General features: G+C 41.7%; 1 protein-coding gene across 1 annotated transcript in view; it reads right to left on the bottom strand.

Annotated features, from left to right (window-relative positions):
- Positions 1-2,266: 2,266 nt before the first annotated feature.
- The window catches only part of Cfap43 (cilia and flagella associated protein 43), a 108,002-nt gene continuing 90,990 nt past the window's right edge, over positions 2,267-19,278 (bottom strand). Inside the window, exons 30-38 of the mRNA XM_027407056.2 lie at positions 18,584-18,670; positions 17,844-17,932; positions 15,514-15,727; positions 14,385-14,497; positions 13,104-13,263; positions 4,830-4,994; positions 3,352-3,432; positions 2,622-2,775; positions 2,267-2,435 (exon numbers count right to left, since the gene is read on the bottom strand). Coding sequence (XP_027262857.1) covers positions 2,269-2,435; positions 2,622-2,775; positions 3,352-3,432; positions 4,830-4,994; positions 13,104-13,263; positions 14,385-14,497; positions 15,514-15,727; positions 17,844-17,932; positions 18,584-18,670 — 1,230 coding nt within the window. The 3' untranslated portion in view covers positions 2,267-2,268. The remainder of the gene's footprint in view (positions 2,436-2,621; positions 2,776-3,351; positions 3,433-4,829; positions 4,995-13,103; positions 13,264-14,384; positions 14,498-15,513; positions 15,728-17,843; positions 17,933-18,583; positions 18,671-19,278) is intronic.

Genomic DNA, 19,278 nt, shown 5'->3' with positions numbered 1-19,278 from the left:
GTTTCTTGGGAGCCTGCATATCCTTACTTTCCACATGGAGGTGTTCTTAGTATGAAAGGTTCTCCACAGTTGCCTTTGTAGCTTCATCTGTGATGTAAACTGGAAGGGCTGGTGAGTTTATAGTGAGCCCTCAGCAGGAAAGGGACCTATCAGAGTTAAATAACCAGAGTACTTCTCAGCTGTGTGTGGAGATGTGACAAGCTGGCCCACTTGCTGGGAATTTAGAATGAACCCAGTGGGAAAAGCATGTTGCTGCTGTTGGAGCTGTTGTATAACCTTGGGAGAAGAAAGGCTGGCATCTTTTAAGTATAGCAGGTCTATGCAGACCGGTAGGTGAAAGGAGAACTTTGTGGATCAGTGTATTCCTTGTTCTATTTGCCAATTATTCCTGAAGCCTTCATGATTTCTGCTTTGGGATCTAGAAAAAATATTTCTATATTGGTATGTAAATGGCTACTCTTCTTGAGCTCTCTAAGAACTTGCTTTCAGCTGAGTGCCACCCCACCCCCGCTTTTTGATTCAAAATTCTTGGTGTTTGACACAACAGGGACTCAAACCTGTAACACTCCCAACTACCATATACACATATAAATTACTTCTTGCCATCTGTGTTTGTGAGTCTAATCTTCCTGTACATAAGGCTGTGATATGCTTGACCTAATGACTGTGCCACTTGTTGGCAATGAATTGTCAAAAACTATACGTAATTGCTGTTCAGCAGAGACTAAGAGGTGTTGGCACTGTGAACAGTATTGAGAGATGAGTTAGAGTGCATGGCACATGCTCACCTACTAAACACAGTATGAACAGGAGCTCTCCAAGCCCAACTCATCTGTGACTCAAAAGCTGTGGAAGGACCACCACCTAGAGCTGGTGACAAAAAACAAATGGCATGGGCTACTTGGTCTATTAAGACCAGAATTAGCCAGTGGAATACAGGACATTGTCTTTTAGCTAATGGAGTATCTAGGCAACTAATTTAAGTGTCATGGCACTTTTATAATACTAGAAAAGAGAAAAATCAAGTCTAGTGTATCCATGGTTGACTGCAATTGCCAGAGAACTGGCAATCCCATGCTAAGGATAAAGTGCCTGTACATCTTACCTTATACACCCTCTTGGTTCCATCTCCATGCTTGTCAGAAAATCCTGTCTCAGAAATGTTACCAATGGGTTCTCTGCTAAATCAGCTAAACTGACTCCTTGTAGTCATAGTTGTGAGGGAAGTCAGCAAGATGGTGTTAGTCCTGCTGTTCACCTTCTCATTTCCACAAAATTTTCCTACTTACTCACATGTGTGATAGTAAGTAGCTTTAAAATTGTTTGTCCTTTTATTTTAAATAGCTTTTTGGTTTTTCCTCATGTAATATATCCTGATTAGTTTCCCTTCCCCCTACTCCTCCCAGTTCCTCCCTACTTCCTCTCCCATCCGGATCCACCCCCTCTCCATCTCTCATTAGAAAACTAAGACAACCTTTAGGGAAAATAATAAAATATAAAGACTAACCCACTGGAGTAGGACAAAACAAACTCAGTGGAAACTTATTATTTGAGATAGGCTGGCAGCCAACTCTCAGGATCCTTGGGATTATAAGTGTCCTTCAAAATGGAAGATTTTTTTTTGTTGTTGCTCTTTTGCTTTGTCTGTTCCAGTGTATATTACATATGGTGTTATGTATTAAGCTTAAATTTAAATTTTAAATTGCAGAAAAGTGGGACATAGACCTCACTTGGAGACGACAATAAATGATCCTGATGAGGCCACCTTGTAGTGCAGCAGACCACAGGCTATGAAGGGTTTGCCAGGGAGTCTTACTACAGGGTTAGTATCCTCTACATGAGTAGAATGAGCTATTTCAAGGAAATGAGCACTTGTTTACTGAACCTTGTTAGGGTGAAAAAACAGAGTTCTGTTACATAGGTAAGGAAGACTACACTTCCAAATAGAATTTACAAATGACTTAAGAAAATCAGTGATGATTTTGGTTTCACTGGTAAAGCCTCCAAAATTCTGGTAATTTTAATTGAACAAAACAAATCTGGAGTGTTTCCAGGCTGAAAACCACTGTTCTTTAATGAATACAAATGATACTTTATGGTATTTTACTCATTTATTAATGTAGGACAAATAGTTGCATACTGATTAACGTAAATTTAATTTATTATTAAAAATGTGCACCTAAATTCCCTGGTAGGAGAGGAAGAGAAATCATTTTTCTCCAAGTGACATTATTTTGGAGTAGTTTGCCTTCTGCTCTTGCTGGCGTTCTACATGGGAATGAGGGCAGGGAATGTTTTCATCCTTAGTCTTTCAACTTCAGCCTGCAGAATGGAGATCTGCTCAGCTTGCTGTTTGGAAATGTTTGTTAGCTTCTGTTTCTTCAGCAGGTTTTCATACCGTTCTCTGGCAATCTTTTCACAAGTCAGCATAGGCTCTAATCCAGAAATAGAGAAAAGAATTAGTTGAATTATGACCAGCACTTTTAGTATAGGAACATCATCTAAGATCATTTGTGTGAAAGAGATGCCGGTTGCTTTTTGGTTGTGCAGATAACAAGGATACTGGTTAGAATACCAATACCAATTATTACGTTTAATTGATTGAGGAAAACAACGCTCACCCAGTTCACTGCAAATGTCCTGTCTCTCTGAGATGGCCACTAGTTCTTCCCGTAGATTGCAGCTCAGCATGTAGTTGGCTACATCTTTCTGATTACTGTATCTTACCAATTTTCTGAGTAATTTTTTGCAGTGTTCTACATTCTTCTTGTGAGTCTGAAAGTTTTGGTCCACGAAACCCCAAAAGCAATTTTGAAAAAGAAGTTTTAAACATTTGGAATTTAAAAATACTTTATCATCATTAAGATAACTTACTATATTCCTAGTATGCTATCCTCAGTAGAAACTCTATTTTTTGTTACGAGACAGAATGGTAACACTACACTAGAAAAGATTGTACATGGTTTTAAAAATGAACGTTTAAAAGCCTTTGCTTCCATCTTACATACTATGCTGGAAAACTGATTTTGTTATTTAGCTGTACAAAGAGGAAAAGTTCAAAATGCCAGGAACACTATCAGTACTTCTGTGGCTCAGATTTAACCAATGTAAAAGCAAACCCACATTCATCCACACGAATTCCCAGATCTAATCCTAATACCCAGAGAAACACTTTAGTCTGTATCACTGGCTATGGTTGCAAAGACTGCATTCAGGGACCTCAGATTGTCAGGACTATCACTAAGTTATCAAGTTTCTGTTAGGTTTTGTCTGGGTTCATGACTGAAGCATTTGCCCACACGATTCACCACTGATGATGGCATTATAATGATCCATGTGCTCGAGACTGACCTTCTCTATAGCATTAAGGGTTTGCTCCGTTAGTCCAATCTGAATAGCAATCACATTCTCGTAGTTTGCTTCATTTAGGTACTTTAAGAGGGGAAAAAAACACACATGTAAGGATAATTTTTTTCTATTTCTTCTAGTTGGTAACTATGAATAGTTTTGAAAATTATAGTTTCACAACAAATATTTGTGTGTGTTAAGATTGATTCAGCTTTTGTGCTATAATTATTTGTATTTAGCTATCAATACACACCTATATGCTAATCATTACAAATGCTTACAGTTTTTCATTCGTTCAGCTCACCAAACAAAGTGTCTCACCTGGGTCATACATTAATAGTGTTCTAGTTAAAGATACCAAAGTAGATACAAAGACAACATGACATAGCCTTCAAGAAAAGAACACACATGGTTACCAGAATGTATGTCAGGTGTTAACAAATTCAAGGGCAGTTTGTGATGGAGTAGGATTTTTCTAGGCTTGGGAAATCAAGAAAGACTGTTGGATAATGTGGTATAAGTTAAAATGATGAACTAGGAAGATAGGACAGGAGGGGAAGGGACAAGGAACAGAGTAAGGGAAGAAATGGGTCGGGGGTGGGGGGAGCGTTCCAGGTTGAAGAGCCAATGTGAGCAAAAGGTAATCAATCCATTTATGTGCCTGGGAGAGGGCTCATTTGGTAAAATGCTTGCCACACAAACATGAAGATTTGAGTTCAGGTTCCTAGCACCCATATGGTCCTGTAACCCCAGCATTAGCAGGTTGCCAGCACCCATGTGAGAAAATTCCTGAGGAAGACATCTAATGTTGATCTCTAGCCTCCATATATACCCACTCCCTCCCCTCCCTTCTTTTTCCCCCTCCCTCCCCCACCCCTCATTTGAGAATACTGATGCATAAGAGGCATAATGGTATCTTTCCTCTTATTTGCCCTAAGGCAAGTTGAAAGACAATGTCCACCTAGGGACTTTGGTATTTAAAGAGTATTTAAAATATCTGAGCAGGGTACTGATCAAGTAGGAATTCAGTATAATAGCAGTATACATATAACTAAATGGATTTTGAGAAGGGGAGAGGAGAGGAAAGGGATAGGGAGGAGGTGGGGGAGAGAGAGAGGAGAGAGAGAGAGACGGAGAAGGCCAGCCCAGGCCAAGATGCTAACTAATTGTAAGACAGTATATCACACTCTAAACCATTGAAAATGGAGGCGTGGTCAAACAATGGCAGACACGGAGGAAACAAAGAAAAGATAACTAAATTGGGAAAGACAGGTATAGTAGAGACAACCAAGCTGACTCATTTTTAAGCCACCATGTGTGTCTAGAGAGATGAGAAAATAAATAGAACAGAGCCATGAAATCAGCAAACAAAGCCTCTAGGAAAACCAGCTCAAGTGTGTTCCCAGGTAGGAGCACACCTGGCGTGGAAGGTGCTTGCCTAAGGGAGGCTTCCGAGTGAGTGAGCGTTGTGGGAGACTTGCCTTTTGACGGTCTCTCGAGAAGAACAGCATCTGGATGTCCCAGGCCTTCTGGTTCAGGTCTTCCATTTCCATCTGCATTTTCTTGTGCTCCCACTCGATCTGATAGATACCTTTGTGCACTTCCTTACTTTCTATCATGCTGGCCACTTTCTTTTGTCCCTGAGTCTAAAAGGGCACATCAGCAGTCACACCGAGTGTGTGTGCAGACTGAAGACCATCTGAAGCCGGTTTCTATGACTTCATATGTCACCTGCATGTGTGAAGCCTCCATGCCATTGAATTGATTGTCTGGGTAAAGCACGTAGCTAACATGCCTAAAATTCAGATCTGATACATAAAACACCCTGGTATTTTATATTTCACTTGGAATAACAGTTATTCAATATATTTGTTTTAGGTTATATATTCATATATGCAATATAGTCACATATTCATATAGGATAATTAATAACATAGTTAATTCTGGAATATTTTAAAATAAACATTTACATCAATAAATACTAAATGCATTAAATTTTATCAAAATATTAATAGTTATTCAATTAACTTAAATATTATTTAATATTACATTATCTCAATTTAATATTAATAAAATTAAGGAATATCACTATAAACAATATTTATTTAAATTAAATACAAAAATTATCCTAAGATTACTACAAATGAAATTACCATGTCTCTAAAATGAATTTGTAGCCATGTGTGGTGGCTTCAACCTGTGATTCTAGGACATGGGAGACTATGACTGGAAGATTGCCCCAAAGAATGAGATAAGCTTTGATCACACAATAAATTCTTGGCCAGCCTGGGCTGTGCTGTCTTAGTCAATCAATTTATATAAGAATCCCACCAATTACCATTTTGCGTTCTTTCTCTTTTTGCCTTCTCTGTCCAAAATCTAACTTTTTGAAGCACATGTCACTAAGCTATACCCTACTGCATCCTACCCTTTTATTTTCATCTTTTGATCATAGCCTGGTCTTGAACTCCTTGGGTTTCCTACTTTTAATGACTTTGAAAATTATATTTCAGTCACCTTACTCCCATGCTCACACACTTCCTCTGGCCATCAATAGCTCAAAAATTATAAAAGTTTAAGCATTTCTCTGTCAAGGAAAACATATTGGCCTGGTACAGGATTTGCTTTGGTTTATGTTTGGGCTGCCACAGCCAGAGAGGTTGCTGTCAGCATCTAGTGAGTAGAGCTCAGGGATGGTGCTAAGCAGCCTACAAAGCACAGGACAGCCCCCATAGAAAACAGTCTGTCTCAGACGTCAAGGGTGCTAAGATGGACAGCCACTCTTGTAGAGCTACACCTCCTTTTTACCTTTACCTCAGCTAGTGTTGTAGGATGTACTTATGTCAGTGCTTTTACTTCCCCATGTCATGTTACCCCACCCTCACTGGGGACACCCTGTCCTCACCTCTCTCCCGAGACTGCTGTCAAGTAGTTGACTTTGTATACACATCTCTATCTACTCCTTGGAGTCTTTGTCCTTGGGGTGTCCAGGAGACAGTGCCCTAGTTTTCTTCCCTGTTTTTCCATCTCCTTTCCTATCTACTGTGCTGGGCCTTTCAGAGCTCCCTATTTCTGGTTTACCTGACTTCCTAGGTTGTCTTGAGCAATCTCATGGCTTAAGTGTACTATAATTAGATATCTGTATGTAATAATCAATATGCAGTTATGAAGGTGAGGATTTAATTTTATCACTGCACCCAAGATAAGTGAAAAATGGGTGTTTATTGGGGAACAATTACACAGAAAAATACAAGGAACCCCTGGAGCTTTTCCCTGCTCTTCCTTCTGGGTCCACTGACCCAACAGAAGGCCATGCCTCAAGCTCCTCTTTCCACTTCCGTCTACCTGAAACCATACCCAAAGGGGTGTGGCCACCATTACGATCCATAGACCAGATGCCTACACAGTTATTACATGTGCTCTGTAGAGAGCACATCTCAACTCTGAACTCTGTCAGGCTGGACAACTCACTGGAATGTTGAAATACATCTCAAATTAACAAAGGTCAAAACTCTTTATGGTTTCAGTGAAAGCTACAATCTTTCCAGTCTTTCTACCATCTGTTAATGATACTATAATCTATTCAGCTGCTCAACCTACATTTTTAAGACTTTCTGAGACAAGATCTTGGTATGTAGTCCAGGCTGGCATTGAACTTGCATCTTTCTGCCCTGGCCCCTGAGTTCTGAGATTCCAGGTATTACCAAGTCTGGCTAAGCATGGCATTTTCTGCAAAACTCCATTATGTGTGTGCTTAACAGGAACACAGGAAGAAGGTAGAAAGTTGGGGACTCTACTTTGGTTGTTTAGTCTTGGAGAAAGACTGGAACCAGCACTTAGGAAATGTGCTAACCTTTTCCCTCAGAGAGCCAAGGCCTTCAGTCACTGAGAGAACAGCAAGCACTGCCTCAGGAGAATGATTTTGACTAAGGAAAGGGCAGAAGAAACAAAGATACAAAATTCAAAGTAAAGCAACCCCCACCAAATTGTATACTCCTAGAGAAAAAGTAAGGAAGAAAATAGAGAAACCAAACAAAAAAGGGAGAAAACCCAACACAAACCCTGTCAATCAAGAATTTAAGAATTTTATAGTTACAGCAACTCTTTCAAAAATGAAGGTTAAGCTGACTCCTGTAGTCGTGGCACTCAGAAGGCTGAGGTGGAAGGATCTCAAGTTTGAGGTCAGCCTAGGTGATGTCGAAAGACCTCTCAAAAAATGAAATATAGAGTGGAATATTTTAAATGAAAAACGAGATTTTGAGAGGAGCTAAGAGGATGGAGAAAACCCATTGTCAGTGGACTTTCTCTGTCAGAGATGCTATAGGAAGTCCTTCAGATTGAAAGATGAGATAGTAGAAACTCAAAGAAAAAGAAAGGGATAAAAATGCTACTTACGAACACAATACAGGCCGGGCGTTGGTGGTGCACACCTTTAATCCCAGCACTCAGGAGGCAGAGGCAGGCGGATCTCTGTGAGTTCAAGGCCAGCCTGGTCTCCAGAGCAAGTGCCAGGATAGGCTCCAAAGCTACACAGAGAAACCCTGTCTCGAAAAACAAAAAAAAAAAAAAAAAAAAAAAAAAAAAGAACACAATACAGGTCTTTCCCCAGCCATTCGCCGTGATGAATGGATGAAAGGCCAGAGCTAATGGGGTTAGCTCGTTAAACAGCTGCAATAAAAGACTCATTGCTTTTGCAATGATATGAGCCTCTTGGTGATTTTGGGGTTCAGAATTTGGGCACAACATTTGGGGGCTCATCCGGGATCCCCAAAACCCACCACGACACCCCTTTCATTGAGTCATGTGGCGCCACACAAGAAAGTTTTCTTTTTCGGCTGTTGAAGCTTTGGTCTTTGTTTCTGTATGGTTTCTGTGAAGCCTGGCGGGTTGGAGCACGCTATGTGACTGGCCGGTTAGGCAGGCTTGTTATCTGATCTGTTTCGATCCACAGCCTGCCTGCTTTTCGGTGCTGGCTTGGCAGATCCTGAGCTGTATGTTGTGTGTCAGTTTTGTGTTTTCATGTTTTTGTTAATTGTGTAAAGCGTACCTATGTTTGGTACACTAGCAAAATCTGTAAGTAGGCCTACAAGGATTAAGGGGAGGGGATTGAGGGGATGCCCCAATCCCTCATTTAGGGCAGAGGTTCGGGTGGCAGCTTCTGAAGTCTGTAATAAGGGGGCCAGGGAGCCCAAGGTCGCCCAATCTGTAGGATGGGGACTTGGTCTAGGACCAAGTTGCCTGCTCCATCTGTGAAGGTAAGGGGACTCAGGGGGGTTGCCCAATCTGTAGGGGAAGACTTGGTTGAGGACCAAGTTGTCTGCTATGTGGCTGGCCATCTGAGATTCTGAATAGGACCCTAGTCTGTCTAGTCTGTGCTGTGTGTTTGTTAAGCCTGTCTTTTGTCTTGACTCTGGAAGTCTTTCAGAACAGCTGCCACTCTGGACTCCAGCATATCTCTCTCTCCTCTCTCTCTCTCTCTCTCTCTCTCTCTCTCTCTCTCTCTCTCTCTCTGTGTGTGTGTGTGTGTGTGTGTGTGTGTGTGTGTGTGTCCTTACTGCCCAAAGCACATAGGATGGGTGGGTCAGGGGTCTTTTCTTGCTGCCCTGAGCTCGTGGCGTGCGGGACACAAGTTCCTCTACCATGTGCCATGGGTTAGAGTGTTTTGCAGCGGGGTCCCCTGTCTCGAAGCACATGGTGAGGCTGCTCTTCTGGACTCTAACCACTGCTGAGGCCCTCACAGCTGAGCCTGGCTGGTGCATCTCTCCATCCTCACCTGCCTGTCTGTGAGGCATGCAAAGTGGGGTTCTCTCTTCTCTGCCCCAATTGCCATTCTGCCACAGGTCCTGGCACACAGCAGGAGTTTCCCTGCCCTGAGCACATGACTTGCAAGGCTACCATTTGCCTGGCCTTGTCTGTGCCCCACACACGTGGTGTGCAGAATGTTGGGGCAGAGAAGCCTTGAGGGTTTCTTTCCCACCCCTACATGGGCAGAGGGTTTGGGCTTACTGGCAGCCCACCCCCAGGTCTCTGCCCTGAGCGCATGGCTTGGGATGAGTGAGCCAAAACGCAACGGCCTTAAAGTTATTAAAAACTACAAGAGGGAAAGGGAAATGTGAACTGTTTGCTATGGTTTTTCATATCTACAAATACTAAATTTTAAAAATTGGTAATATAAATATAAATTTTAACCATATTAGGTTAATTCTGTTTAAGAAATTGTTTATTTCTCAAGAAAATTATATGCTTGTTTTGTTAAAAAGTTCTATCTCTTTTCTGGCATAATCTAAGTTATCTTACAAGCATACAGCTAAAACAAATGGTGCAGGTTGCCGCCATTTTGCAGTCAGCCTTATGGCAAGCTAGTCACATGGCTAGCTGTTAGCAATTTTGCTGAAGTTGAAAAAGATATTTGGACCACCATCTTGACTGAAGGTGACCACATGGAAATTAGGAGGTACCATCTTATAAACAAGTTTTTTCTTTAATTAAGATTTAAAATATTAATGCTTCTATATACAGGAATGCTAAACTTTGTAATCTAAAAGGTTATAAGATATTTATGCTTTTAAAAATGTTTTTATTGTTACTTACAGAGCTTCAATTTAAAATCATTATTTTTAAAGCTAAACCTGACAATGTAAAAGTTCTGGTTTTATAAAAGCTACTTAACCAATTGTCAGATGTTAAAAATACAAATTAATACAGTTTTTGTTTTCAGAAGTTAAGCTTAAGCAAACAACTAAAACGTGTACATGTGGCTACTGTTTAAAGAATATAAAGTAACTCTATATGCAATTTAAATTCAACTGCTAAGTTTCAAATATTTTACTAAGTTAAAACCAGTTACATTTAGACTGAAAATTAATTAATTGAGGGATAGAGCCTTACCCAGCCACCTATGTGCTTAAGGCAAGTAACTAAACAGACAGACAGACCTCTAATGCTCCAGAGACCTACAGAATGTGACATTTAAAATGTTAATTTAAAAGTTTATAATATCAGATAGACTGCTAGATCCTGACAGTGACCCAAAGTCTCCAAAGAAGATTACGAGGCACCCTGGTTCTTGTGCCTGGATTATGACGATGCTGACCAGTGAGCAAGAAGCTCAGATGCAACCCCTGCCACCAGGACCTGGCCCAGACTGTGGACAAAACTGCTGGACACTGGAACATTGATTGAACCCCCTTTGCCTAGACAAAATAAGGTCAGTCTTTCCCATGTCCCTCTTCCACAGAGAGAAAGAAAACTCTCACCTTGTAGGCCTGACAAAGATTGATGCTGTTCTTTGATACTTCTGCCTCCAATGCTGATGGAGAATTGGATATGGCTAACTGTATATGGACTGGTACCTGTCACTTTTTAATAGATTTGGAAACTGTATGAAATTTTTCCTTCTCAGATCTCTGAAAGTATTCATTGTTGTCATTGTGGCAGCATCAGGCAGCCAAATCCACAAGACTATAGTAAGCTTGGTAGTTCATTTTATATATGTAAAAATCAAGCCTCAATATGGCTCCCCAATAAGGATCTAAGGATAAGATTTTCTGCCCTGGTCTTGGAACTCCCACTCTTCTTGATCACTAAAACTATGGGTCTAAAGAGTTCCAAGTACGTAAGTTTTAACTTTTGTTCCCAGTTTAAACCTGTCTTAAATAAGTTTCTGCTTCTGGAAGACACATCTGAGTATCAGTTGCTGACTACAGCCTGCTCCTAAGCTCTTTAAGCCCTGGGTGTGGTGTGGATGTAAACCAGTCCAGCTGATGTGGACACCCTCTGTCTCTTCAACAGAGTCTGCCAACCAGCTGCTCCTGATGGATACCTCATTTCCTGAATTTCCTTTTTGCTTTTGACTAGCATTTCAGCCCTCTTGGGTCCCTAACTGCGTCCTAAAGTCAGCAGGAAGTAACATGGGAATGAATATGTTGCCCATTTTCCCTGGTTGAAATGCTAAGTCAAAAGGCAACTCCCTTACATAGGGGACAATATGACACCAGATGCAAATGTCACTCCCTCAGAAAAATCTGTCAGTTAATGGCAGGGCCTGTTAAACACCCCTTTGAGCCCTTAACAGGCAGGAGGACTCAGGATTGAGTCCTCTCACGGGTACTTTGAGAAGGGGGGAATGAAGGGACCAATCCAGTTTTGGCAGCCATGACAGGCCAACACGTGCTTGCCTGACCTGGCCTTGCTCACTTGGAGGTCAAATGCCCTCCTTGTGGCAAGGAACCAATCAGAAGTTAGCTAGCGGGGCTATGCTTTACGGCTCTGGATGTGCTTTACGGACAAGTGCACAGCAATGATGTGCAGAGCATAGCAACGCCCTGGGAGGGCCTATGGGCCATAGCAACCAGTTGACCAATCAACACAGGGCAGGTCGTCTAAGCCTGGAGGCGCACCAACCTGAGACTTTGCATACCCCTAGACACTCCCCTTACGCTGCCCTATAAGATCCTTGTCCCGTGGTTTCTCGGGATCTTTCCCCAGCCATCCGAAGTGGTGGATGGATGAAAGGCCCGAGCTAACCGGGTTAGCTCATTAAACAACTGCACTAAAAGATTCATTGCTTTTGTATGGGGTTGGGGTGGGGAAAGAACAGGAATACATAGTAAATGTAAAATCCACTCTGGCTCCTAATTATTCCTTTTCTCTCATATAATTAAAAGAAAAAGCTACACAACAGTCTCTATGAATCAGTGTTAATGAATACATAATATGGAAAGACAGAGTGAACACAGAACAGAGAGGGAGGGAGGGCATTAGTGGGGCGGAGCTTTGAATACTGCCAAAGCTAACTTGGCATTGATTTTCTTGTTACACATTTAGGAAGAAGAGTGTCTACATCATTAACTCTACATGCCAGAAAAAGAACAAGCTAACGTAAAAGTCAGCAGGAAGATAGAGTAAGATGGAGATAAGTGAAGTAGAAAATAGGAGAGCAATAGAATCCATGAAATTGATCAGGAAGATTGGCAAACCTTAGCTAAATTAAAGCACGCATTGGGGTGGGATGGGGCCTCCCACAGCTAAAACCAGAACTGTAATCAGAGAGGTAGCAGAACTACATAAATCAAATAGAGTATATACTGAGAGTTATACAAGAAATGTATGAACTACGGAATATTAGAATGGACATTTAGCCTCACTGTCTTGAACTTTATATCCCTTAGAATCATCTAGGGAGATTTTAAAAAATATTTACATTCTGGGCACATTTACAAAATTCTATAGGTGAATTTAATGGCAGCTACTCAGACAAAACACTAATGTAGCTGAATTAAAGTTACTGTCTTAGTCTGAAACACCATGACTAAAAACAACTTGGGGAGGAAAGGGTTCATTTGGCTCACACTTCCACATCATTGTTCATCGTCAAAGGAAGTCAGGACAGGAACTCAAACAGGGCAGGAACCTGGAGGTAGTAGCTGATGTCCAGGCCATGAATGAGTAATGCTTACTAGTTTGCTTCTCATAGCTCACAGTCTCCTTTCTTATAGAACCCAGGACCATTAGGCAAGGGGTGACCCCACCCACAATGGGCTGGGCCCTCCCCATCAATCATTAATTAAGAAAACGCTCTACAGTCTTGCCTGCAGTCCGATTTTAGGAGGCATTTCTCAGTTGAGGTTCCCTCGCTCCAGTGACTCTAGCTTGTGTGGAGTTGACATAAAACTAGCCAGCACAGTTACCATGGAAACGAGAGCCACTATGCAACATTTTATACAGAAGGCAGTATGTTTGAAAACTATAATTACCCGAATCACAGAATTCAAGTCTTCAATTATGTTCTTGTTAATGAGGATTGCATCAGAATATTCCAAACTTAACTGGAAGTTCTCCAGTTCTACTTGTCCTTGTTTAAGAAGAACTTGTATTGTCAAATTCACCTGGAATTTCACTTTCTCCTCCTGTAATCTAAATGGAAAAAGATTTCAAAAGAGGTATCCGTCATATACGTAGGCTTCAAACTTCACCTACTATCTGAGAAATGATATTCTAACCTAAGGAAGGCAACCTGAGTGGCATGAAGAGTATGTCCCCAAAGACACTTTCCTGGAAGTTCCTCTAAGTGGATTGGTCGAACAACAGTAGGGGCAGAATTAGTCCTGAACTTTTACTGTTAGAAAAAATGGTGTAGTTTGGATTGTAATGAAAAGAATTTTAAAATGAAGTAGAAATATTTTGAATGGCAAATCTATTAAAATTATGTCCATATTGGTTTGTTTGTTTTTTGGTTTTTTGAGACAGGGTAACAGTCTGAGTAACAGTCCAGACTGCCCTGGGATTCACTTTATAGACCAGGCTGGCCTCCAACTCACAGAGATCCTCCTGCCTCTGCCTCCCTCGTGCTGGAATTAAAGGCGTGCATTACCACCATCTATCAATCTTATTGAGTTTTGATACTATACCAACAATACCAAGTCTATATGCTACTTATCAAATTTATTGCCTAATTTGTATTCCTCCTATAGCCTATACCTAAAACTGATGTATACTGATGATTTTGGGAGCATCACTGATGTGTCTATCATCACAAAAAGTGTGGTTATACACTTTGTGAAGCAAAGACTTTATACAAAGCTCTCAGGAAAACCACCAGGCTCCAAGAAGCAAAACACAAATCTGGTGGGTGTTTATGGAGAAATTGTTTGGAAATCTGCTTGGTTCCACTCAGCCTTGAGCCCCAAAGTCTCCACTGGCAGAGGCTGGCTCTTTGTGTTTTATGTGGTAGGAGCAGATTTACACAAAACTATGATTCTTCCCTCTCCCAAAGTTTGCGTCTTTGTTTTTTGAGAGCACACATGGCAAATTCTCTTTGGAACAAGCCCTGTGTAACAAAGGTGCACTCTATAAAACAGAACCTTTCAGCATGGTGCCAGCTGTGGAGCAGCCAGGCAGGAGGCTGTCTCTGCAGTGACAGCCCTGCTGGATAGAGCCAGCCCAGTTCACACCGTGAGCATGAATGAAGACGCCTGAGAGAGCCAGCCCAGTTCACACTGTGAGCATGAATGACTACGCCTGAGTGGTTCCGTTACCGGAGGAGCTCTTGGAACACTCTTTCAATCTCATGCTGCACAACCTCGTCATCCTCCAATCTCTTCCGCAGAAAGCTTGTCATTTCCTGGAGGCCGGCAGCCTTCTGTTTCACCTGGGAAAGCCAACCGCCAGTGTGTCAGGACATGTGGAGACTTGAGTGGAGACAACATCTGTCTTTGACTTTCCCTAACAAACCTACTTTTCTCAGGGATTAATAGAAGTCTAAATGTCTGCCAGTAAGCGAACGACATAAAACATGTAGTTCATTAAGAAATTTCAAGAGTATCAAACTGACCTCTTGCTGAAAAGCAAGTATGCAATTGATGTGTGTGTGTGTGTGTGTGTGTGTGTGTGTGTGTGTGTGTGTGTGTGTGTGTATGATGTACATGTCTATATGACATTTTGAAATCTGTTCCCATCACTTTAGATGAAATTCTAGAATCATGGAGACTTAATAAAACTATGCCAATCCGATGTATGTGCACTGGCTTTAGGGAATTAGGAGAGAGGAGACAGAGGTAGTCAGGAAACAGAAAGGTCTCTTCAGAGCGATCCATGTTTTTACCCTTTACTGTTATTATAGCCCACACCTTCTTCTAGGAAGCATGAAGCTGCCTCTGGCCAGCTAAATATAGTCTTTGCAAAATGAGTCATTTGTAACAGTGTGTTAGAAGAGTGATGTGAGCCATGTGTAATTTTAATCATTGTTGTAGTCACATTATAAAAGTGACTGAAACAGATGAACTTAATTTTACTAATACTTTAATTCGAATACAATTTCTCCAAGAGACTCTTCTGTTTCTAAGCAATGTAAAAATATTCATGAGATGCTCTCCATGTGTTGTACAGTAGGTCTCCTAAATCTGTATGTGCTTCCCGCTCAAACACTTGTTAGCTGGCCACATTTATTCCCTGTGCACACTAACTGCTAGTACTAGCAGCCATCATTTTGGACCTTGAAGATTTATAGCAACCCAAATAATATTACTTGATTTGTTAGGTTATTATTAATATTACTAACTACTACCTGGAAAGAGAATTTTAAAACTTAGTTTTCCTGAATGTGCTGACAGATGTGATATTTTCTATTAATACGCCTAAAATAAAATTTAAAACGAAGTTGCATACTCTATATTCATTTTCCACTTTTGTTCGTCTGGTTAGGCAGAAATGTTCCCAGACTGAGGGGTCCAAGCCTTCTGGCATGTTGTTGGCATTGTCCAGTTCGTCCATGGATTTCATTAGCTGGGTATAGTTATCCTTATTTAACTTGCCAGATCCTGGGCGCTCTCCGTAAGGGACAAGAGAGTTCACATCTGCATGTGCTTTCTGTTTGTGAACCCTGGTATTAGCAAGAAAAGATCATCAACCTTTGAATACTAACAAATGCCAAAAGACAAAACAAAAAACACTGTTAAGTAACAGACCATTAGCATATTTCTTTTGTTACTTCAGGGCTGGTGAGTGGGTTACTCCAGGGACAAGCACCCACTTTGTCATTCCATACTGTAGGTCCCAAGACATGACCTAGACTTACAGGTATCCTTGATTGTTGCTGGCACTGGCAGCTTTACCCATGCCAGGAAACCTGTTTTTTGTATGTATTGTAAGCAGGCAAATAAACACCCAAGAGCAGTGTGTGTGCCCGCTGGGACTGTCTGGCATAGCCACTTCTGGAGGCTTTGTCTATATTAATAACTTAGCTTAGTTATCTTGGATGGCAGCTGGGGAGAGAAGAAAGGTACAAAGAGCTGTGTAGGCACTCCCCTTGGAGACACTTAACAGTGTCCAGCCATAGTGATGGTTCCACCCATATCTCTAGACAGGATAGTTGGTTTCTGGGAGAAGTTACTGGTCTAAGGCCAGCTCTGGGTCTGAGAGACAGTGAAGTTAGATTAAATAAAATTCTATTTGATGATCAGTGCTTCCCACGGGTTTATAATTAGCACACTCCTAGCCAGATCTGGTAGCCAACACTGTAATCCCCACACTTGAGAGGCAGAAGCAAGAAAATAAAAGTTTGAGGCCACTCTGGACTACATACTGAGCTTCAGGCCAGCCAGTGCTATATAGTTAAGACTCTGTCTCAAGAGATGTAGAGTAAAGCAAAGCAAAAATGAAAAAGTGCTTTTTAAAAGAGGGAAGCAGGGTACCGAGCAGGGTAAACACCTTCACTCTGCCCCAGAAGCCCAGCACTGGATGGGCAGATCCTGGGGCCTCTCTGGCTAGTCAACCTAGGAGAACTGACAGGACCCAGGCCAGTGAGAAAATCTGTCTCAAAAAGCAAAGATGACAACTGGACAGTGGTGGTGCACGCCTTTAATCCCAGCACTGGGGAGACAGAGGCAGGCGGATCTCTGAGTTTGAGAGAAGCCTGATCTACAAGAGCTAATTCCAGAACAGTCTCCAAAGCTACACAGAGAAACCCTGTCTAAAAAACAAGCAAACAAACAAAAAAGTAAAAACAACAACAACAAACAACCCCAAAGGGTGGAAGGTGACAGAGGAATCACACACCACAGGTTGACCCTGGCTTACACACACACACACACACACAGACACACACACACACAGACACACACACAGACACACACACACACACACACAGACACACACACACACACACACACACACAGACACACACACACACACAGACACACACACAGACACACACACAGACACACACACACAGACACACACACACACATGCATATACACACATATACAGAGAGAGAGAGAGAGAGAGAGAGAGAGGGAGAGAGACAGACAGACAGACACACAGACACACACACACACACACACACACACACACACACAGAAATTAAGACAGAAAATAAGTCCTAGGCTAAATTCCCAGCGTTTCCAGTAACTTGCCCAGGGCACAAGCACTAGTTTATATTCCTTACATAAGCTAACCCACACCTTTGTGACAAACAGCACACTTCTGTATTGCATTTGTTTGATAGTTTCAATTTGTCTGTCTGTCTGCCCATCCATCCATACATCTATCTATATATCTATCTATATATTTAGTTGGTTTGTTGAGACAGGGTTTCTCTGTAGCTTTGGAGCCTGTCATGGCACTGACTGTGTAGACCAGGCTGGCCTCCTGAGTACTGGGATAAAAGGCGTGTGCCACCACTGCCCGGCAAAAGTTTCAATTTATTATTTTAGAAATCAGCAAACTATTCCAGTACTCCTCCCAGCTTAGAAACATATTTCAAAACTCTAGATAATCCTTATTTTGAGCTATTTTCTTTTGCATTTTTTATTTTAAACGTTATTATTAAAAATTGCAAATAAAAACTTTGTCATGAGCATAGTCACATGAGATTCTCTGGAAAAGCAATTTGTGTTCCCAAGGATACCAGTCAGGTCATCACACTTAACCCTGCTGAGCCATCTCTCTGGCCCTGCCCTCCCCACCCCTCACGTATGATAGTATAGGAGAAACAAACCTTGGTCGGCGTTTAAAAAGTTTGTAGAGTATATCCACCTGGTGACCAGAAACTTCAGAAAATTCCTTTTTGAAGCTGCGATCCAGAATCTAAGGACAAACACATCGTTTCCAGGATTGCAGACATACACAAGTTTCCCACTGGTTAATGCAATCTCTAAGTTACAGACGGTATGTGTCACTGTGACATTAAAACCTGGTTTTTACAATTGTTGAAGAGCAGCCATTCTCTATGCACAGACTTCCTTTAGGGTCTGTTCCTAGGGAGCATGCCAGCTCGATAAAAATGTTATCTTATAGAACAGATTTTTTTTTTAAAAGCATCTAGAAGTGTCCCCAAATAATATTTACTCAGAAAACATGAAAGTCACTGTTCAATCCATGTCATCTTACTCCTTGCCCACCGCATCTTGTCCCATCGGATTGCTGTCATTCTAGCTATTGCTCCTGTTACAAACTGCATGAGCAACACACGGGCTTGACTAGCCCAAGTTTGAGAACCCTAAACTTGATGACCTCACTAACATTTTTTCCCCACAAGGAAAAGCTTAACTTAGGAAATTAAAAAAAAAAAAAAAACTTTTCTAACCCACAGATTTTACAGAAATGAAATTCACTCACGACTAAAGGTGATAGAAAGAGAACAAGCAATCCACGAGGACATCAATTTATGCCCTGATCTCACCCTCCACCCCAAGGGCAAAAACTCTGCACCGTCCAGTGGATGAGCCGATGACTCACTTTGTCCTCTGCCACCAGGATGTCGTGTTGCTCCTTGAATACATCCAGATCTTCCTTAGCTTTCTGGATGGCTTTTGAACTCTTGCTCTACAGTAAAGGCAGGGATGGTTAATGGAACTGGAGAGTTCTCAGGTTAAAGAGAGCTATAGGCGACTCTAACAGGTGTAAGAAACTGGTGGGATGCAACGGGGCGAGAGCCAGCGGGAGCATGTTTTCCCATCTCTCTGCAAAGGCCTCCTCCTGTGTCTAAGATGTCTAATAGCCTACAGGGGTGTTATGATACATTTCAGATACAGTCTTACTATGTAGCCCAGGCTGGCCTTTAACTTATGGTCCTCCTGTGTTAGCCTCCCAAGTGCTGGATTATAGGAATGTACCACTATGCCTGGTATAAGTTCTTGGCATATGTTATAAATAGACCCTACTTCCTTCCTTCCTTCCTTCCTTCCTTCCTTCCTTCCTTCCTTCCTTCCTTCCTTTCTTTCTTTCTTTCTTTCTCTCTTTCTTTCTTCCTTTCTTTCTTTCTTTTTTGGTTTTGTTTTTGATGCAGGATCTCTGTAAGTAGCTCTGGCTGTCTTGGAACTCACTCTGTAGACAGACTGGCCTTGAATTCAGAGATCTGCCTGCCTCTGCCTCCTGAGTGCTGAGGCATGTACCACCACCGCCACTCCTGGTCACATAAACAGACTCTTAAA

The sequence above is a fragment of the Cricetulus griseus genome, chromosome 3 (assembly GCF_003668045.3).
Source record: "Cricetulus griseus strain 17A/GY chromosome 3, alternate assembly CriGri-PICRH-1.0, whole genome shotgun sequence".
Lineage (NCBI taxonomy): Eukaryota > Metazoa > Chordata > Mammalia > Rodentia > Cricetidae > Cricetulus > Cricetulus griseus.
Note: the sequence above shows the minus strand (reverse complement) of the source record. Positions and strands in the feature narration are given on the sequence as shown.